The sequence below is a fragment of the Triticum dicoccoides genome, chromosome 7A (assembly GCF_002162155.2).
Source record: "Triticum dicoccoides isolate Atlit2015 ecotype Zavitan chromosome 7A, WEW_v2.0, whole genome shotgun sequence".
NCBI classification, from domain to species: Eukaryota; Viridiplantae; Streptophyta; class Magnoliopsida; order Poales; family Poaceae; genus Triticum; species Triticum dicoccoides.
The window spans coordinates 703,417,860-703,440,652 of NC_041392.1; the positions used below are offsets into that span (position 1 = coordinate 703,417,860).

The 22,793-nt window shown below is 44.1% G+C and overlaps 1 protein-coding gene across 1 annotated transcript; it reads left to right on the top strand.

The window, feature by feature from the left end:
• Nucleotides 1–12,890: 12,890 nt before the first annotated feature.
• Nucleotides 12,891–22,030, top strand: LOC119334359 (patatin-like protein 2). Its single transcript, XM_037606941.1, has 5 exons — nucleotides 12,891–13,142; nucleotides 13,289–13,473; nucleotides 20,680–20,854; nucleotides 20,942–21,103; nucleotides 21,193–22,030. The coding sequence occupies exons 1-5, from the start codon at nucleotides 12,966–12,968 to the stop codon at nucleotides 21,388–21,390; spliced, it is 897 nt and encodes a 298-aa protein (XP_037462838.1). The 5' UTR covers nucleotides 12,891–12,965; the 3' UTR covers nucleotides 21,391–22,030.
• The last annotated feature ends 763 nt before the right edge of the window (nucleotides 22,031–22,793 follow it).

Genomic DNA, 22,793 nt, shown 5'->3' on the forward strand with positions numbered 1-22,793 from the left:
TCATATGCATCCACACCGCGAAAGGTTGCCGCGGAAGAGTTCTCGCTAGACTGAAGCCTGGGGTATGTCAGTCATGGCATATCACAAAAATAGTGGAGCATACCTGTGAGCAAACTGGGACTCTTTCAGATCACTGCAATGTGACAGCAAAATTTGTGGCACAGACGATGGAAACAATTGTGCAGGGAAGTCTCAACATTAGTGTTAGGGCTCTGCAAAAAGATGCAGAGGATCTAATTGGATTCCCTGTTAGCTACAGCAAGGCTAGGCATGCGAAGGAAAATATATTCAAGAACTTGTATGGTACCTATGAGGAGGCATATTCTTATGCCCCTAGAATGCTTCATCAAATAGCAAGTGCTAATAGGGGGACTCAAGTTTGGCGGAGAGAACGTCCAAACCCAATGAACCCGGGTGAGCTAATCCTGGACCGCTTATTCTGGGCATTCGCCCAGACTATACAAGCCTTCAGGCACTGTCGCCCGGTATTATCTGTTGATGGTACCTTTCTCACTGGAAAGTACAAGGGCACACTATTGGTGGCGATTGCAGCGGATGCAAATAATCAGCTTCTTCCTATTGCATATGCATTGGTCGAGAGCGAGAACAAATATAGCTGGTTGTGGTTCCTGAGCTGCGTGAAGATTGGTGTCGTGAAAGAGCGTAAAGGTGTTTGCATCATTTCTGATCGCAACACTGGATTATTAAGCGCTCTTGAAATAATTAAGGCGTCGGAAGAAGAGTGGGGCTGGCCCGATCTAGAGGGAAGGTGGTGCATGAGGCATTTGGCAGCAAACTTTTACTCCAAATTCAAAAACAAGGATTGGTTCAAGTTATTCAAGAGGATGTGCATGCAAAAAACTGCAGCCAAAATGAATGCGATATGGGCAGGTATCAATGGTGAGATCGACCGCGCGGCCTTGCCGCAGAGAGAAGACCGGAGGGGTCGTAGGACGGCCATAAATTTGAGCCAGTGGATCACCGAGAATTGCCCTCATTTGGAGAAGTGGGCACAAGCTCACGACACCGGGGCTCGGTATGGAATAATGACCAGCAACATGTCAGAGGTGTACAATGGTGTTCTTAAAGGGGTGCGAGCACTGCCTATCACAGCCCTAATTGAAGAAACTTGGAACCGGACCCTGTCATACTTTGCAGACAGGGTCACCGTCGCCAAAGCACAAGTTGAATTGAACAAGCCATGGTCCGAGAAGATGCAAAGACATCTGGACGAGAAAGCAAAGAAGTCCCAAAGTCATAGCTGCAGGAAAGTGGACGCACTTAGGAATAAGTGGGAGGTCAATGTGCGAGCCAAGTACGTTAAGGGTCACCACAGAGGATCAAAAAAGCAAGCTGTCACCCTTGGCTCAACCTCCTGTGAGTGCACTTGTAACAAGCCCAAGCTTGAGGGCTACCCTTGCAGTCATGTGCTCCGGGCGGCTGCTGTTCAAAAAATCAGCGTCGAGCCATACATATCGCCGTACTTTAACATATACAATCTGTACAACACTTGGAACGGTGAGTTCTGGGCTTGGGGCATTGATATGAACTACAAAATGTTGTGGCCAGATGGGCCGAAATGGGTTCCGAACACTGACTTGATGAGAACCGCAAAGGGACGACGTCAGTCTAGGCGTCATCGCAATGACATGGACCATAGCCAGATGGGAGAACCAAGGCGATGCCGCGTTTGCAGGTGTCCTGGACATTCACGCAAAGACTGCCCGTATCGAGCCAACAACAACGCATGATGTTGATATATATGTACTCGCCATGTCTATTTATATTTGTACTCGTTATGTGTACTTATATTGAATTTAAATTCATTCTCTTTGTATTATTGTACTCCTGATGTTAACTTCAGATAATTAATGTAAATCGTATCTCTTTGTATTTTTTAAGTTAATTTAGATTTGCATTTGTATTTCTGTCTTCCTCGTAATTTATATTTGTATGTTTGTGTGCAGGTTATGGGTGAAGTGCCAGTGCTTTTGCAGGGGCCCCATGACGCCGGGCACCGTTGCCACCTATTTTTGAAACCAAATACTAAGCATGATTATCGGCCTTTCAGACTTCGAACCATAAAGAAAACATGGCCAATACACAATCATTTCCTTGCTCACCTTGACGCTTATGGACTACAAGGTTTTGCTAGGCTCACATCATGCGACGACCAAGTACGTTCGGACCCATCCCTTTTGACATCCCTCGTTGACCGGTGGAGACCTGAAACCCACACCTTTCACTTTCGTTTTGGGGAGCTTGCACCTACACTGAAAGATGTTTCTATGATCACTGCTCTACCAATTAGAGGTGAGCCGGTAGTCTCTCCACGAGTGTCTCCATCTTGGGCATTAGATATAGCAGCCCGTCTTGGGATGGAAATGCCAGAATCACAACGTTCTGGTAACCCTCAGGGCATCCCACTCGTCTGGCTTCGTGATAACTTTCTTAATTTATCTAGCTTCGCCAATGAGGAGACGAGAAAAAGACATCTGTTTGCATATTTGTTGTGGCTCCTCGGGAATCTATTTCCAAATTCACATGGGGACGTTGTTGTCCCTGGTCTCATCTACATTGCAGAGAATATGGTAGATGAACCTTTACCCGAGCAGCCAAAATACAGCTTCGGTTCTGCCATGTTATCTCATACATACAGAGGCTTGTGTGATGCCACGCAAAAAACCTCTTTCGCACAAAAAGCTCCATTACTTTGTGTCGCCTATGAGTTTCTACAGTTGTGGTCCTGGGAATACCTCCCTGTAGGACGACCTCGTATAGTACAACCCATATACCCATATGACTTTGGCGAGGGTGCTAGCGCAACTATGGCCACCAGGTGGACAAAGGCACGGAAACGTTGGTCTCCAGATATTGCGAAAAATTGTTACCCTATGTACCACCAGCAGTTTGAGATACTTGATGAGGCAGAAGTCACATGGAACCCGTGGACTCAGGACCAGCTAAAAATGGTTTTTGATGCTCGACACTTCACACCAGGCATGTTGACCGATAGTGCATTCTGGCTGACTCGCTGCAACTTATTGTTCTTGTGGTGTGTTGAACCTTACAACCCAGAGCGTGTAATGAGACAGTTCGGTCTCTATCAAGAAATTCCACCACCTTTTCCCAGACGTATCGATGAGGAAACACATAAGTAAGATGTGACATCCCTAAATAGTTAGTGTCATTTTTAATGTACTAAACTCACACTTTGTTACATAATTTGCAGGCTAACCAATATGGGCAGGGGTTGGAGTTTATACGATTGGAGGGAAGAGAACAGTGAATGGGTACACAAGTGGACAAATGAAGCGCTAGCAGATATAGTGCGTCAACTTAGGTATATTTTATTTACATTATTTTTTTACGATGATCATACGATGCGTGAAGATGCTTTGCTTTCATCACAACGGTTTATGTAATTATTTAATTTTGCAGGCCGTACGATGGAAGTACAGATCAAGCGTACAAGCAGTGGTACTGCATGAACACACGTGCTAGCCTGGCCAGTCAGCCAGCTACTATACCAACACATCTCACACAAGAGGAGCAGGCGCGGAGACATGTTGAGCTGCATGCAGCTTACTATCGTGACCACCTGGTAATCACTTGTAACTTTTTTAGGTCCATCATTTCATAATCATTGGAACTAAAAAACATCCAAATATTGTTCAGCTTGAAAATGTCAACGAAGTAGGGCAGATGGCTACGGATAGCATGCCGGCCCAGGGCCCATATCGCAAGACATTCCAGAAACTTTTGCAACAATTCGTGGCAAAGAAGTTCAGATGCGGTAGAGGCGACGACGTTGCCACTGGAGCATACATGCCGGTAGCGAGGTCAGCCAGACCGAGTGCGGCACCGTCGTCCAGACCGAGCGAGGCGCGTACGAGCCATGAGCAATGGGGGGAGGGTCCGAGTATTAGAACGACATTGCCACGACATGACTCATCTCTGCCACTGCATCGCTCTTCTTCGATGCAGCTTCGTCAGGGGCAAACATCTCAGGACCATGGCACGGGCTTGGATTCGATGCCCGAGCAGTTTCTTTCCCCTAACCCATATGCGTACACAGGATATGATGCATACACCCAAGGTGAGGGATCTCAGCCGTTTCTCTCCACGCGAGGGATCCCCATGCCCGAGGAGACTCGTGTACCAGATTTAAACCAGCACCAAGTACAATGGCCAGACAGTATAGGAGAGGGATATGCTCAGGTAGTCATGTTTACATTTCAATGCATTTACAATGATATCATATATTATCCTCTAACAGTTTGTTTAAAATGTTTCTATGTGCAGGACACACCTGATGTTAATTGGGGCGATGAGAACACCCAACGCGGCGTCAACACAGGCCTCCGAGGAGCATCACATGATCATGGCGTCAACACAGGCCTCCGGGGAGCATCACATGATCTTGGCGACACGGTTACATCATTAGTTACAGAGTTCTTCGGAGGGGATGTTATTGGCCCATCTTTTATCCCCCCGGAGTCACAACCATACGCCTACAATTACGCTTCAGGTTCGCAACAAGGATTCACGACTCCACCACCTACGCAGGACTCGCAGACACATGAAGCCGAAGTGGAGTACGGCCGCGGTCTTCGTGTGACCCGGCCACCTAATCGCTTGTCGCCTTCCGGTCGTAAGGAAAGGCCAGGTGGTCGTCGTTAAGTAGGGTGATTCATCTATGCACGTGTGTGACCCATTGTATCTATATATGTGTGTATCAGACTTTTCGATTTGAACATCTATGTTTGCTGAAATAAAAATGCACCAGTCAACGCTTTTCCCTCAATATTTTCAGGCAACGCTTTCCCCTCAATATTTTCCCGCCAACGCTTTCCCTCCATATGTTCCGCCACCCGTTTCCCGCCAACCCCTTCCCGCCATATCTTCCCGCCACTCGTTTCCCGCCATATGTTCCCGCCAACCCTTTCCCGCCAATACTGCACTCGTTCTTTCCCGCCATTTTCTCCTCTCTACCTATAAAACCCCATTCAGACGGAGGTGGATAAGCATTCGAGTGTAGTGTAGTCGAGATGTCCCATTATCCTTTCGATCATAGTTTTCACCCTGGGATGAGCAGGACTCTTCTGAGGCTAGCTACCGATTTCAGGATGGACAATAGGATAGTTTCATGGGACGAACTCACCGGTAGTGACACCATAATGAATGAGTTGGCTCACCAATTACGTAGGTCTGGGTGGCCTGAAAGGACCTATGAGGAGGTACGTAAAGAACTTCTTAGGTTGCATGCAAGGTGGAAGAATGTAGTGGAGCCGAAGAGTGAAACTTTCAGAAGGACTGCAGAAATGCATCCATTTTTATGGACTGAGGAGAGCGAGGATGAAGATGATATCTTCATGCCGCCGCTTCCGGGTGCTGCATCATCAAAGGGCAAGAGTTCTGCATCGTCTAAGGGCAAGAGTATTGCATCCTCGAAGAGCAAGAGTTCTGCATCGTCCAAGGGTAAGAGTTCTACATCCTCGAAGGGCAAGAGTTCTGCATCGATGGAGGATGACGATGATGCCTTCATGTAGTTTTATTCCAGTTCTATCGTTTAATTCGGATGTACTTGCATTATTAGTTTGTACTCTGTTATTGTAGGGCATTATGTTCTATCTTAATTTTATTTTGTAGTTGTTGCACGATGTTCGATATTAGTGGAGGGAAAGAAAATGCCACTACTTTATTCTTAAACTATATTTTTTTTCCATTACGACACGGCACAACTGAAAATAAGATACATTGTAGGAATATACCTACATTTAACTCCTGAAATAAAGTTACATTAAAGTGCATAAATAAAAATACAAATGATTGCGGAATTTTAAATACTACCACAGGAATCTACTGAGTCCAGCGTGGATATTTTCCTTTTCCATCGCCAGCTTCTTCTGCTGCCTTGGCCTGACGAGCCCTTTCTTTCTTTCTCTGCCTCTCTGCCTCACGAGCCTCCTTTCGCTGTCGTTCCTGCTCCTCCATGCGACGAGCCTCTTCCCTGTTTTTCTTTCTCATTTCCTCAAAAAAACGGTGTTGCTCCGCATAGTATTCTTTTAACTCTCTCTCTTGCTCTGCTTTCTCCTCAGCTTCCGCCTTCTCGCGTCGCTCTTCCGCAAATAAACTATTCCACGCACGGCGACTTCTTTCACGAATCTCAGTCACTGCCCAAGCCGGCTTCTCCGTGTCAATCCAATGATAGTACATGCACAGAGGCGGAGGAGACTACAACAAGAAACAAGAATGTTACTAAAGAATCAATGAAAATACCAACAATATCTATTCGTGATGGTTAAAGCATACCGGAGGCTTGTCGTACTCTGAAATAGCTACGGCAGGATCTTCCTCATAATTGGCGCACATGAAAAACTTCATGCCCAACCAATCTGAAAAATCCGTCACCTCCTTCACCTTGCAAAGATCGCCACACCAACATCGCAGGACTGCCACCCGAGGAGGCAAACTTGCGTTCTTCATTTTCCTCGGCCTAATGCTTTGATCCGAGCAAGGCAAACTCATACCGACTGAAAAAAATTGTGTTATACACTTTGCGCAGTGGCGATTTCAAGGATGGCTGGACGAGAACCTCGGTGTCTCCTTTTATAAGCCCAGACGATAAATAATGGCGAGAAAATTAAGCAGTAAATTTTAGGATCCCTGTAGTGTCGGCACAATAGCTTCCCGCAGTATTGGATTCCCGCAGCGAGTGACTGATGCCGTCGCAGCCTCTCAAGCAATAGCCAGAGCGATTCTCACAGTGCGGTCCTATCCGCTGAGGCAAAAGAAGCTAAAGCAAGACTGTTTCTTGGGCGAAAGAAGCATCAGCGTGCATTTTCCCGCTCGTGGGAATCACCGCCGTCAGGGTCGCTGTTGCACACGGGAATCAGCGCCATCTGCAATAGGAAAGTGCGTCGGGCGTGAAGAAAGATGCCGCCTCCTCCGGTGGCGGCCTGGCCCACGCCTCGGCCCGCGCGCAGATGAGGCTGTCGGACGGGAAGCGACAGCGGCAGAGCTCGCCGCCTCACCTAGTGGCGGCCGGGCCCACCGCTCCTGGCCGTTCCGTCGCACTGTGCAAGAACCCGTTGTGCACCGCGCGGCCGCCTCCTGCGGTGGCGGCGGGGCCCGCCGCCTCCTGGAGTGGCGGCAGGTGCCACGTGTCGCCTGCCGCACCTGCCGCCACTAGTCAGGGGGTCCTTTTTGACGTTTTTATCTGCAGATAGTCCTTTTTGACAATAGCGTTCGGCAGGGGGTCCTTTTGGACAAAAAATCGCCCTCACAGTACCTCTATAGTAATTTGCATGTTTTTCTTTTTCTTTTTCTTTTCTTTAGAACCAATATGCGCGTTTTCCTTGAATTCCCTGACAACATATAAGGCGATGTCATAGTCATGCATGCGCACCATTGGAAATGTGTGCGGGTGATCCGGTGATAAAACCATCTGCACATGTTTAGCCATGGATCAAGCATCGGAGAGTAGAGGTGCAGATCTGGGGCAGCGCGCAAGTCTGCCATCCATGTCAAAGTGAAGTTCCCCTCAAATTAAAAGTGAAAGGGGCGTTAGTAGCTAGCAAGAAATTTAGGTTCGACGGTGCTCAGCGAGTGGTTGAGATCTCAAAAGGGTCATATTTTTTACCGAGACAACAGTTGCCTCGGGAGATTTTGGCACATTTTTTTTCATTTTCTCTTTTTTTTTTGGGCTTTTATTTAGTCTTCTTTAAAATAATTCGGGATATAAAAAAACATCAAACTCAAAAAATGTGATTTTTTTAAGAAATCATAAAACATGCGCAACTTCAGAAAATGTTTGTGATTTTGAAGAAATGCTGGCATATCCTCCATTTTTTCATCTTCTTTTGTATTTTCTTTAGTTTTTCCCCTGTTTTTCTTTATTATACATTGGGTTTTCATTCTTTCTTCATTATGCGTTATACTTCTTTGTTTCTTTCTGGTTTCTTCGATTTTATTTCATTTCCCTTTTTGTTTCTTTGTCTGGTTTTACAGGTTATTTTCATTTAATTGATATTTTTGTCTTTTTAACATATATCTACATTTTTTATATGTGATGTACATATTTTGTATATAGCCGGACATTTTTTGACCTATGCATTAACCATTGATCAAATACATAATAAATATTTTTATGAAATATATGTTTTCAAGTCTACTATTTGTAAATATTTCACATTTTATCTATAAATTGTGAACAATATGCACATAAATTTAAAACTTTTAAATACATAGTTTGAAATTTCCTAAATACTTCTTTTCAACATTTTTGTAAGATAAAAACTTTTGTTACATTTGTACAATTTGGTTTCAAAATTTTACAAACACATTTTTAAACCCGTGAACATTTCTAAAAATGTAATGTACATTTGTTTAATGTACGACAAATTTCTTTCAATTACACGAACATTTTTTACATTGCGCAAACTATTTTTTCTATGCCACGTACATTTTTCCAAAAGTGTGACACTTTTAGAATGTCATAAAAAATTAGCACATATGGTTAAAAAATCATAAATATCAGTTACACGTTTAACAATTTTCTGTTGCATGATTAACATTTTTCAAAACAATTGTAATTTATTTTTTGCAAGATATATTAAAAATGTTTTTGACATATTTTTGGTAAGATATCTCAAGAATAGAAACAAAATAAAACTAAAACAAAGATTTGACGAAAAAATAGAATGAAAAACAGAACAAAACATGTGTGTCGTGACATCAGCATGACACCACACTTGGTTACTAGGCCTGCGTGTACCTGTTACATGAGGCGAGGCCAGCTAGGATCTCGCAATGGGCTACACATAGCCGCGCCCCTATTTGACAAACTACGTGCCAAATAGAAGTTACGCCCGCGTGGGAGAACTTGAGAAGAAAATCATGCAAACATGGGGGTACATCAGGCCCAGCAGTGGCCCACGTGAATGTATATTTTCACATGTTTCATTTAAAATGGATCCTTAATTTTCCCAAACCCTATATGGCGCCTTCATCGCCAGTTAAAGGCTAATTTGCCAACCGACACAAAACCACACCCCCTCTAGACTGGGACGACTATTTACCCTTCTTTTTCTGTTAAACTTCAAAAAAGAGTGCGGGTGACCTGACACGAAAGTTATGACGTCTTCGTTGAGAGATAACCACACTAACCAACTAGGACATTTTAAAGCTAGTGCCAATTCACTTCAGCTTCTCCTTTTCTTCTTTTTTAGTTCGCAGAAGCCCCTGATTTTGGGAAGCTTCCAAAGGCTTCCCGAACCAGTTTTCAGGATCACTGGTCGTCTCCAGACAGTTTTTTCTTTTTTTTTCTTGCTCCTTTTTCTGTTTCTTTATTTTTTAAAATTTTATATAACTTTTTTTAATTTTAATTTTCCCTTTCATAAATACTTGAACTTTTTTCAAATATATGTTTTCCTATAAAAAATCAATGAATTATTTCTAAATTCACGAACTTTTTATAAAAATGGAGAAACTTTTTTCAAAACCCATGAAATTTTATATCAAAATAGGGAACCTTTTCAAAACCCATGAAATTTTTTCTAAATCGTGAACTTTTTTTCACAATTGATGTACTTTTTCGAAAATTGGTGGCTATTTTCCAAATGTGTGTACTTTTTTCAGGTTTGTGAACTTTTTTCAAAATTTCTGATTTTTTGTCAAAACCGGTGAACTTTTCTTCATAATCGATGAAAATTTTAGTTTTTTGAACTTTTTGTCAAAATTGATTAATTTTTGTCAAATTTGTGAACTTTTCTTCCAAACTGGTGAACTTTTTTTCAAAATAGATGAAGAATTCTTCAAATGTGCTATTTTCCCCTAAAATCTATAAACATGGTTAAACGATCAATGGAACAAATCGAGTGAAGCGAGCTCTCAGGCTACTTGGCCGGCCCAAGAGACCGGGCACGTGAGCGCCGGTCCGGCAACCTAATGTTCGAAGAGCTGACTAGGAGCTCCCTTTAATTTGTAATGTTCATAGTAAATCCTATGTGGCGTCCATTGATGTCAAAATATGCTAAAACCTATATAGCTCCTCCAGCGCTGTTTTAGTATGTTTTACAAACCGGCACAAACCTTCAGTCCGAACGGGCACCCCATGTAAGTCAGGAAGCGGGGAAGTTCGTCCGAGTTTTGTGAAGCTTCTGAAAGCTACCAGGCCGGTCTATTGTTTTTATTCTTGTTTTCCTGAACCAAGTTTTGTTCAGTTTATCTGGGGTTTTTTCGTTTCTTTTTGTTTTTTTTCAAATGCGTGAACTTTTCTCAAATTGTTATATTGTTTCAGTTTTGTGAGTTTTTTAAAATTTCATGAACTCTTTCAAATCCGTGAACTTTTTCAGTTCTGCTAACTCTTTTAGTGAATGTTTTCTAATTTCATGAACTTTTTCGAATCCATGAACTTTTTTCAATATTTTGCTAACTTTGATAGTGAAGTTTTTGAACATTCATGAACTTTTTTCAAATTCATGATTTTTCTCAAATCCATAAACTTTTTTAGGTTTTGCTAACATTTCTACTGAACTTTTTCTGATTTATGATTTTTTAAGTCCCTGCACTTGTTTCAAATTCATGAATGTTTTTTTTCAAATTTGTGAACTTTTTCAAATTCATGCACAATTTTTTAAATTCGCAATCATTTTTTAAAACTCATGAAATATTCAATTTGCGAATTCTAAATTCATGAACATTTTTGAATTCGTGAACATTTTGTAAATCCATGATCGTTTTCATAGATGTTTTTGACAGCTCGCAAGAGAATAAAAAACACAGGATTGCGCGAGTGCGAAGAAAACAGTCGAGCGAGCTATATGGGCCACGACACACGAGGGGAACGTGTTAGCGCCAGTAGTTTCGCGGCGCTTTAGGTGCCAACAAGGAGGACTGTCAAAATTGTCGGCCCCATTTGACGTGCTCACATCAGTATGTTCATCTTATCTTCAGTTTTTTGGAGGCTTTTTCGAAAAAACAGACAATTGCAATAACTTTTATATCGAGTTAAATATTTAAAGCCATATTAAATAACAAAAACATACTTCAGAAATGGTCAGTATGTGTTTAAAAAACATGCTAAGTCTGTCTTAAAAAATGTTCACCATATATTACAAAATAGTTCACCATATATTACAAAATAGTTCACCATATATTATAAAGATCTACCATGTATTAAAATGTTCATCATACATTATTAAGAATGTTCATATAATGAAAAATAAAAAATGTACTTTGTATATTACCAAAATGTAAACCATATATTGAGAATATGATTATTGTATAGGGAACCTATGCATAAGAAAGAAAAACAAAAAGGAAAAACCAAAACCCAGAAGAAAAGGAAATGAAAAAAAGGGGGCAAAAATTACCTAAAACCAGAATGAAAACCGAGGAAAAAGATAAGAATGAATTATAAATTATAAATAAAAAGGAAAATAAAATGGCTGGAAACCAGACAGCCCAGAAAAACCGAACAAAAAAAGCAAAAATAAAAATAAGTGAAACCGCTGATGAAGTTAAGGAACGCCACTTGGGCTGGCCCGGAGATCTATCACTCACTGGCGTCGCATTAACAATTTGATGCATGTAATCCTAAAAAAAAACTATTAGATGCATGTGGGCGTCAACTAGAAATTGCCACGTGATACATACATTTGTTTGCACAAGCATCACACACCCTCCATCTTATCACTGCCTTTGTAGTGCCGCTGGCCACCTCTCCCACTCTGGAATCCCCACAATAATTGTGTTGTTCTCCTCAAGAACTCTTTTGTTATACTTGTACCTCGTCACCGCCCACTGGAAGACTACCATGTTAGCTATATAGAGAACAAGAAGAAGAACACATAGTAGTAGTTGGGTCACCGCTCATTTTGGTTGTCCCCACTCTGGCTCTTGCCGCTACTATCTCATGGCCGAGTCGATGAGAGCGGGTTGTTGACAAAGTTCCCGACGCCAAGTTCACTCGTGTAGAAGGTGGTTCCGAGGCTCAGCACCCCCTCCCACGACTAGTCTCCGGCCACAACGTGTTCATCAATATGAGATTGTCATCTATAACCGTCAAAAAAAAAAGATTGTCATCTATTCTGGCGCACAACTCAAACGACTCTTCAAAACTTTAGATGTTACTCTCCGTTGTGCTGGTATGATTTCATGGTCCCCCCTCCCCCAAAGTTTTGGCAGAACACCAAGATGCAAAATATTGAGCTAGGGATGCCGACTTAGAAGGTAGGTCTTCAATGTACCATGATCCTTGTTGTTCGTGCGTGTTTCAGTTTTCTTCAAATTGATATGGGTTTGTTAGTTAATCTATACAATCTAATTGATATGGGTTTGTTAGTTAATCTATACAATCTTTTTCTTGATATTGTCTCTTGTAAATACGTAGAAATATTGCCCCACAAAAAAAAAACATAGAAATGTTATCAAACACGAATGTTCAAGCTTGAATTACCGTATGCAGTTGATTTTTTTTATTTTTTTGCATGGGTATGCAGTCAATTTGAACCACTACTATGCACTTTTTGGTCTACATCCTCGAAGAAAAACAAAATTATGGAGGAGAAACCTCTGACCGTAGTTCCAACTACGACGGTTACAGGTCGAGTATCGATGAGGAAAATAACACTGCGTACACTTCTCAGTACGTGTCGCGTAGAGCAAACACAGAAATTGAAGAAAGTTTTTTTGTTTTTGGAAATTGATGAAAGCTACTAGCACCACAGAACCAGGGACGCGTTGGATCAGGTGCCTGGTCCAAAGAAACTGGACCGCGACACATTCTAACCACCGCACTGAACCTCGCACCTGCACACGATGCCTCCCCGGCGGTCGCAGCTTAACCTGTATGGTCCATGGTGTCCGCGAGCGCATCGATCCAACCATTTAAAGCTGCTTCACGTTTCTATGAGTATTAGTTAAGTTCGGAGTTTAAGCGGTCTTCCTATTTGCCGGCCATGCAAGTGCCGGAGCAGGACCTGATGAGCCCTGGCCGCGCTTCGTCGTCGCTGTTGTTCCCCACCTCCTCGCTGCCACGCGAGGGTCGGATGATCACCGTGCTGAGCATCGACGGCGGCGGCGTGCGCGGGATCATCCCCGGCACCATCCTCGCTTTCCTCGAAAAAAAACTCCAGGTGACCTTTTCCAAATACTTTCATCATGCCTGCTCTTGCATGCATGCATCCAGTTTTCCACGTATAGTGTAACATGTTCTTTTTTTGCTTTTTTTTTTTGAAAGCACTGGTAACATGTTGGTCTAACGAGTTGTTTGGGTGTGTAGGAGATTGATGGGTCGCCGGACGCGAGGATCGCGGATTACTTCGACGTGGTCGCCGGAACGAGCACCGGTGGTCTGGTGGCCACCATGCTCACCGCGCCCAACACCCAGCGCCGCCCGCTCTACGCCGCCAAGGACATCAATAAATTTTACCTCGAGCACTGCCCGAATATCTTCCCTGCCGTCTGGTGAGGATTACATACTGTATTTCTTTTTTGAGGGGTGTGAGGATTACATACTGTATGATTTGTTGGAGATATTAGCACTTTTCCGATTAGACTTATCCACGAGTAAACAGTAAGCATGGCATAAAAGGTATGCATCTCATAGCGATACCTAAGCATACTAGCGCGTGCAGAACATAGAATTGAACCTTCTATGAGCAGCACATATACGGCTAGCATAAGTACGAGTAAACGAGGGATGAACAGATCATACCCTCCGGTTGGCCAGGCCAACGCGGCGGTTGCAGCAGCAGCCTCGGCGTCGTCCGTGGCCTTCTTCTTAGCAGCGGCGTCATCGGCCATGGTGTCGATGCAGAGTAAGTAGTGGAAGCAGAGGCGAACAGAGTTGGGGATGAATCGGGAGCAGTCGCGTCGAGACGCTCCCCAAAAATCTTATTGCCGTTCTCCCGGGTAGGATCTCGAACGACAGGGTTCCGGAGGCACCTGCTCTCCCGACCAGCCGTGCACGCGATCGTCGGGATGGGATCGCCGAAGGCAGCACAGAGTGAGGAACAATAGATGACCGTTAGGTCATGCGATAGGGAGTGAGTGAACTGAACTAGGTTACTTCACTGGCCAGAGCCTTCTTATATAGTCCGTAAGGAAGAAAGTCGTGGGCCTTGCTGAGGCCCACGACCGAGTCGGCCCACTCCCGGCAAGGGAGTCGACAAATACGCGGGTCCCGACAAGGGAGTCGATGAATCCCGGCAACGCAAGTCAGCCCACAGTCCAACGTCTTGGACAGTGGCCCACCTGTTAACGATTCGTTAATTAATCCCTGATTAATTCATTCATTTTTGAGCGGCAAAAATAAGCTTCGGCTCATTCCCGTAACCCGCGGCGCGCGCGCGTCGTGACGAGGCGTGGCGAGGCGGGCGGAGGAGGAGGAGGAGCGCGCGTGTACCACCCCTCTTCCCAAGCTCCCAATGACAAGTGGTAGAGCAACCCTTATAATGGGGTCTCAACTCTCCTCAACTAGCAAGGTGGGACTAAACTTCCCATCACCTGCCATCTCATACATGGGCCTCAAGATTAACCAGGGATTAGTGTCTTATATGGGCCTAAGCCCATCCATAATCCAACAATCCCTCACCAGATCTCGAGGCACATAAGTTTGTCACCTATTCCAAACAATGTTTGATATACCAGAATTTTCAGTGGAGACTGTTAAGTTGAACTTCCACCTAGAGCAACAGTATTAGACTTCTTCACAACTGAACAATGGACTATGCCTTGAATTGTCAGTTTGGCATGCAGAAGTTTCGCCTATTGTCAGCTGATACATGGCTGCCGAAGGCTAAACCCCACGGATGGAGCTTATTAGTCATACTCCGTACCTTCTCATGAGCTTAATAGAGATTACTCAATCTCATAGACTGTGACCAGAAGTCGGGCTCACATAGGTGTGTTCCTCCAAAGAATGCTTTGTAGGTTAGCATCTTGCTTACACAAGCTTTGGAACACATTAAGACAAAAGTCAGCCCGCCTTACAAAATTGAGAGTATTGTACATCTCCAACGGAGTGGGTTAATTAAGGATACTCTCCTCAGTTGGCCGCTGGATTGTTTTCTCAGGTCCTAATTCACGGAATCTCCGATCACATAGGTTGGGTTACCCCCATGGCAACTTATGTGGGTCTCATACCCATCTCCCTTGATGCATTTTCTATCACAATCCGTGATAGCCCTTTCGTAAAAGGATATGCCAGATTCTTAGCCGTCTGGATATAATCCAACGCTATTACTCCAGAGTTTCTTGATTTTCTGACAGATTTCAATCTTCTTTTTATGTGCTTTGTGGATTTCATGTTGTCCTTTGAACTCTTAGCATTGGCAATCACTGTTTGATTGTCACAGTTCATAAGGAAAGCCGGCACTGGTTTATCAACCATCGGCAAATCCATCAAAAGCTCTCGAAGCCATTCTGCTTCAATGCATGCTGTGTCTAATGCTGTGAGTTCTGCTTCCATAGTCGATCTGGTTAAGATTGTCTGCTTGCAAGACTTCCAGGAAACAGCACCACCACCAAGTGTGAAGACATGTCCACTTGTGGCTTTCATCTCATCAGCATCAGATATCCTTTGAATCACTATACCCCTCAAGTACCGTCGGGTACCCAGAATAGTGAATTCCATAGTTCGCAGTACCTTGCAAATAACGCATCACTCGCTCAACAGCATGCTAGTGCGCATCTCCCGGATTGGAAACAAACCGGCTTAGTTTGCACACAACAAATGAGATGTCAGGACGAGTAGCACATACTAGGTACATCAGTGAACCAACCACTTGAGAATATCTCAATTGATCTACAGCCGTGCCTTCGAACTTTCGAATTCGCATGCTAGGATCATATGGTGTTGCAGAAGGTTTGCAGTCCGAATATCCAAAACGGCTCAAAATCTTCTCAACATAGTGGGATTGCAAAAGTGTAATTCCACCCTCAGAATTTCTCAGTAGCTTGATGTTCAGGATAACATCAGCCACACCCAGGTCCTTCATCTCAAAGTTGTGAGATAGAAAAGACTTGACCTCCTCAATGACCTTGAGGTGGGTCCTAAATATCAGTATGTCATCGACATACAGACACAGTATAACTCCTTCGCCCCCACCATAGCGATAGTATACACATTTGTCAGCTTCGTTCACAACAAAGCCAGCAGATGTCAGAGTAGTGTTGAACTTCTCATGCCATTGCTTAGGCGCTTTTCAGGCCATACAAAGATTTCACTAGCTTACACACCTTTCTTTCCTGACCATTTACTGCAAAGCCATCTGACTGTTGCATGTAAATTTCCTCGTCTAGCTCTCCGTTAAGGAAAGCCGTCTTAACGTCCATCTGATAAATGAGAAGACCATGCGAGGCATCCAAAGCGAGTAACACTCGAATGGTTGTCAGTCTAGCCACAGGTGAATAAGTGTCAAAGAAATCCTCTTCTTCTTTCTGAGTATAACCCTTGGCCACAAGCCTAGCCTTGTACTTTTCAACAGTACCATCGGGCCTAAGCTTCCTTTTGAACACCCACTTACATCCTAATGGCTGACAACCATAAGGACGATCAGTGATCTCCCATGTCCCGTTAGCCAAGATGGAATCCATCTCACTACGGACCGCATCCTTCCAATAGCCAGCATCCGGAGATGCATAAGCTTCTGAAATGGAGCTGAGAGTATCATCATCCACGAGGTACACGAGGAAATCATCACCAAAGGACTTTGCAGTCCTCTGTCTCTTGCTCCTAACAGGAGCTTCCTCGTTATCTTCCTTGAAACTCTTATCACTTTTATGTTCATAATATTCCATCGGAATAGCAGGTTCAGGAGTCTCATCAGATTTCAGTCTAGAATTGCTTTGCATATCTCTCATGGGGAAAATATCCTCAAAGAATGTAGCATTCCTAGACTCTATAATTGTACCGACCTTCTGGTCAGGTACCTCAGATTTCACCACTAGAAATCTATAGCCAACGCTATGCTTGGCATAGCCAAGAAAAACACAGTCCACGGTCTTTGGTCCCATCTTACGCTTTTTGATTATCGGCACGTTGACTTTCGCCAAACAGCCCCAAGTGCGCAAGTAAGAGAGTGTAGTTCTCTTCTTTTCCCGTTGCTCATAGGGAGTAGTCTCATTATCCTTTGTGGGAACTTTATTCAGGACATGACAAGATGTCAATATAGCCTCCCCCCACCATGCCTTGGATAAACCCGATGTATCTAACATGGCGTTAACCAAATCGGTTAGAGTACGGTTTTTCCATCCGGCAACCCCGTTTGACTGGGGTGAGTAAGGAGGCGTCCTCTCATGAATAATGCCATGTTCCGCACAGAATAAATCAAACTCATTAGAAAAGTACTCTCCACCACGATCAGACCGGACTCGTTTTATTTTCTTCTCAAGTTGGTTCTCAACTTCAGCCTTATAGACTTTAAAGTAGTGTAGAGCCTCATCCTTAGTATTTAACAAATACACATAGCAGAATCTAGTGGAATCATCAATCAGAGTCATGAAGTATTTCTTTCCACCTTTAGTCAACACACCATTCATCTCACAGAGATCTAAATGTATGAGCTCTAGAAGTGCCAGGTGTCTCTCCTTCGCAGGCTTGTGAGGCTTACGAGGTTGCTTAGCTTGCACACACGCATGGCACTTAGAGCCTTTGGCTAAAGTGAAACTCGGGATTAAATCCATCTTAGCTAGCCGCGTCATACAACCGAGATTTATGTGACAAAGACGTGAATGCCAAACCTCAGATTCGTTCACATTAGAATGAATTTGGTTCACGACTTCATTACAGAAATCCTCCAGGGAAAGGCGGAACAAACCACCACAATCATATCCTTTTCCAACAAATAGTCCATACTGAGATACGACTACTTTGTTAGACTAAAATACTAACTTAAACCCTTCTTTGCATAGAAGGGAGCCACTAACGAGATTCTTCTTTATGGCGGGGACATGATGCACGTTCTTCAGTTGCATGATCTTTCCTGAAGTAAACTTCAGATCTACCGTGTCAACACCATGAACAGAAGCATGCGAGCCATTCCCCATCAGGACGGAACAATCTCGTGTGACCTGGTAGGAAGAAAACAAAGACACATCAGCACACACATGAATATTGGCCCCAGTTTCAATCCACCAATCGGTGGACTGACAGACTGAAAGTATGGTAAGCAGATTACCATACCCAAATGCCGCGTCATTGTTGCTCAGAGTGACATTCACAGACTTGGAGTCCTGTGCTGGCTTCTTATACTTGTTTGGGCACTTGTTTGCCCAATGTTCATCTGAACCACAAGTAAAGCATCCATCTCTCTTTTTTTCTTTCTTCTTACCCTTCTTCTTAAAGGTAGTATTCTGCTGGACAGAGTTCTTTCCCTTGAACTTGTGGAAGTTCTTCTGCACCACATTGGCGCTAGAAGAACCTTCTGCCCCTTTCACATGCGAGTCCTTTGCTCTCGAGTTCTGCTCAACACTGAGATAACCAATGACATCCTCAACAGAGAATTCACGTCTCAAGTGCTTGAGAGAAGTAGCAAAGTTCCTCCAACTAGGAGGGAGTTTTGCAATAATGCAACCCGCGACAAACTTATCCGGTAACTCACACTTCAGGAGCTCCAGCTCCTTAGCAATGCACTGTATCTCATGAGCCTGGTCCAATACAGAACGGTTATCAATCATCCTGTAATCATGAAACTGCTCCATGGCATATAGCTCACTGCCAGCATCAGTTGCACCGAATTTGACTTCGAGCGCATCCCACAAGTTTTTTGGCAACACCCATATGAATATAGGCGTCAACCAACTTGTCTCCAATCACACTCAGAACTGCTCCCAGAAAGATTGTGGTTGCCTCCCTGAACGCCTTCTCCTCTTCAGGAGCAATCGTTTCTATGAGGAACACACCACCAACCCAGAACATGTTCATCGCTGTGAGTCACAAGGTGGTCCTAGTCTGCCAACGCTTAAAATGCGTCCCGGTAAACTTTTCCGGTTTCAGAGTAGCAGCAAAGCCTTGAATCGAAAAGTGCCTAAAATAAGGTTTTTGGATTGTTGGAGATATTAGCACTTTTCCGATTAGGCTTATCCACGAGTAAACAGTAAGCATGGCATAAAAGGTATGCATCTCATAGCGATACCTAAGCATACTAGCACGTGCAGAACATAGAATCGAACCTTCTATGAGCAGCACATATACGGCTAGCATAAGTACGAGTAAACGAGGGATGAATAGATCATACCCTCCGGTTGGCCAAGCCAACGCGGCGGCTGTAGCAGCAGCCTCGGCGTCGTCCGTGGCTTTCTTCTTAGCGGCGGCATCGTCGGCCATGGTGTCGATGCAGAGGAAGTAGTGAAAGCAGAGGCGAACAAAGTTGGGGACGGATCGGGATCAGTCGCATCGAGACGCTCTCCAAAAACCTTATTGTCGTTCTCAACCCGCGGCGTGCGTGCGCGCGTCGTGACGAGGCATGGCGAGGCAGGCGGCGGAGGAGGAGGAGCGCGCGTGTACCACTCCTCTTTCCAAACTCCCAATGGCAAGTGGTAGAGCAGCCCTTATAAAGGGGTCTCAACTCTCCTCAAGTGAGACTAAACTTCCCACCACCTGCCATCTCATACATGAGCCTCAAGATTAACCAGAGATTAGTGTTTTATATGGGCCTAAGCCCATCCATAATCCAACATGACCCAGTCTCAGTCGAGAGCCATCTTCCCTGCCGTCTGGTGAGGATTACATACCGAGTTTTTTACCTTCTCTCCACACCTCTCTTCACATATAGATCGCAGTCTATATTGCAAGATGATAGACACACCATCATCATCAACTTGATTTTCTATAAGAGTAGAGATGGAGCAAGTCTTTAGCCCCGTCTAAAAGAATAACGATTCAACTCTGTATCAGGAAACACCATCACTTTCTCTTCATCACTTTACTCAGCCACCTTCGAGCCTGAGTACCACAGGGCTCATCCTTGCTTCCTGTGAAAATACTCATTGGTCACCGACGCTATCAGGTTTGCCGCGCTGCGACGTAGTTTTTGAGCTTCTGGTTTCTGCAACCCAGACCAGTACGATAACTAATAAAAAATTAGGAAAATGGTACTAGTGACACAATTGCTACTCCAGTCACAATGACACCTCTGATACCGACATGAAAAGCTTGTCCAACTTAGCAGTATCATCTACTGAACTACGCACTGCAGCGAATTAAAAGGACACTTAATCACACTCTAGATATATCTCGATATTGGACATGGAAAGAAAAATGATCAATCCCCTCGTCAAGATTGCAAAGCATACATTTGAAGCTGCCCATCCAGCCTCTATGCAACAGGGGTATCTTTAGTGAGAATGTTTTTCTTACTTAAGAGACACAAAAAGACATTAATTTTTAACAAGATCTTAATAAACCACAGACGAAAAGGAAAGTTTACTTGCCTAGCTAGCCTTAATAGCAATGTACATCGAACGAATTGTGAACTGGCCAGACTTGGTAGGAGACCAAACACATTTATCCTGCCCCACCCCAGGTTTCTCCTGAAACTGAGACAACTCAAGCCATCACAAAGAACCACAGCTACTGTTATATTTCTAATATTAGACAGATTATATAACCTAGAGCACTTTGAAGACTCAACGAGAGTACTTATGAGCTCTACACAATCTGTTGTGCAGCAAAGGGCTGGGCTTATTCAAGAGCATGATGGGACCCAAGTACAGTGGCCAGCACCTGCACTCAATCCTGAAGAAGCAGCTCGGTGACACACGAATCAGTCAGACACTCAAGAGCATCGTCATCCCCACTTTCGACATCAAGCTCCTTCAACCTATCATCTTCTCAACCTACGACGTACGTACATAGAAGAACAGAAACACATACATCTGTATAAACAACATGTCATCCACTCGACCATGAAAAAAAATCTGTACGTTACAGGCCAAGAAGGATGTCTCCAAGGATGCTCTTCTGTCGGATGTCTGCATCAGCACGTCCGCCGCTCCAACCTACCTCCCCGGGCACCATTTCAAGACCAAGGACAAAGACGGCAAGACCCGGGCCTTTAACCTCATCGACGGGGGTGTCGCAGCCAACAATCCGGTACGTTGCCCAAATTAGGCTTAAGGTCTATACCAATTGACTTCTGTGATGTTGATACGTTTCTCACTGGCATACATTTATTTGCATAGACCCTTGTGGCGATCACCCACGTAAGCAAGCAGATCATAAAGAAGAAACAGAATCTCGGTAAGTTCATGGTCCTCTCGCTGGGCACTGGCACCGCCAAGGTCAAAGAGAACTTCGACGCTGCCGAGTGCAGCAAGTGGGGCCTTCTCGGGTGGCTCTATAACGGGGGCACCACGCCGATCATCGACAGCTTCTGCTAGGCCAGCGCCGACCTCGTCGATATCCAGGCATCCGTGCTTTTCGAGGCGCTACAGTGCGACATGCACTACTTGCGGATCCAGGATGAGCTCCCGGGCGAAACGGCCTCCGTGGACGTGTCCACGACAGAGAACCTCAAAAGGCTCATTGATGTTGGCAAGGCATTGCTGAAGAAGCAGGCGTGCAAGGTGGACATCGAGACAGGCAAGAACAAGGACGACCTAGAGAGGGGCACCAACGAGGAAGAACTTACCCATTTCGCCCGCATGTTGTCGCACGAGCGCAAAGCCAGACTTGGGGAGGCGGGTCTCAAAACTTAGATATGACTCTAAGAATATCGGCCCGGTTTGAATTTGATGGCCTACGCCATCAAGCGCTCTGTATGCAAGCAATGATTTATCTGATATTTGTTGTGCGTGCTTTAAATAAAGATTGTGAATCTCGTCACATCAGCGAGGTTGCATTGCAATATAAACTAGTAGGGTGGCCTAATGCATGGTTAGATTTGTCACGTTTTAAAACACTTTTATCTTTTATTTGTTTTACACTAATTTTGTGGCATTAGTTGCCATTCAGTACACATACCTACTTATAGAAAAGCTTGTACCCGAATGTGCTGTGAATAAACTTCATTTGGGAGTATTTCAGCTATTTTATTTGGTTCCATGAAAATCATTATTTGATTTTATTCATCACCCAATATATCCTTACACATGTGGAAAATGATTATACAACTTTTAAGCGAACTCTACTAGAAGACTTCCTACTAAGTGTCTCCTTATGTCAAACTACATAATATCGTATTATTTCTTCTTTTAACTTTTCCCCGTTTCATTCATCAGTCCGTCGGTCTATATCTTCCCATCAACAATTTTCAGATTAAGGTGAAGAAGTGGAGACGAGCAAAGTGATCATGGGAAGGAGCTGGAATTAGGGTACATGGTTGCCGCCACCACGGGCGGGTTGGGGCATAACCCTTGCACTTATATGGGGTGCCGCTACCGCACATGAAACAGTGGATGTGGACACCGTGGGAGGGAGGAAGGACTCCTAGGTGTTAGGAGATGGATGTGACTATCTCGCATGAGTCAAGCATCGCCGCCGCATGAGGAACTAGGGGGTGTGGTCGTGCGGGATGGGCGTGGGAAGGAGCAATGACTAAAGTTCAGCGGAGAGAGATGCATTTATTTGAGACGGCTGGGTTGTATCCATCCTTGTGTATGCGTCAGCGTCAGGGAGGTTTTTTTTTTTACGATTTCATATCATCTCAAGGGTAAAAAGTTGCAAAAAAATGATAAAGTGTGTACCTGCTTACAGTCTCAATGCATGTTCAACTAATGGAATTGGCAAATCCTTTACTCGATGCAAAATTTCAACGATATAATTGGAACCAGGAATTTGTGAC

Coding starts and splice junctions, on each gene's coding strand:
- LOC119334359 (XM_037606941.1), top strand. CDS start 12,966: ATGCAAGTGCCGGAGCAGGACCTGATGAGCCCTGGCCGCGCTTCGTCG. Junction 20,855..20,941: donor TCATCTTCTCAACCTACGAC/GTACGTACATAG, acceptor TGTACGTTACAG/GCCAAGAAGGATGTCTCCAA. Junction 21,104..21,192: donor GTGTCGCAGCCAACAATCCG/GTACGTTGCCCA, acceptor TTATTTGCATAG/ACCCTTGTGGCGATCACCCA.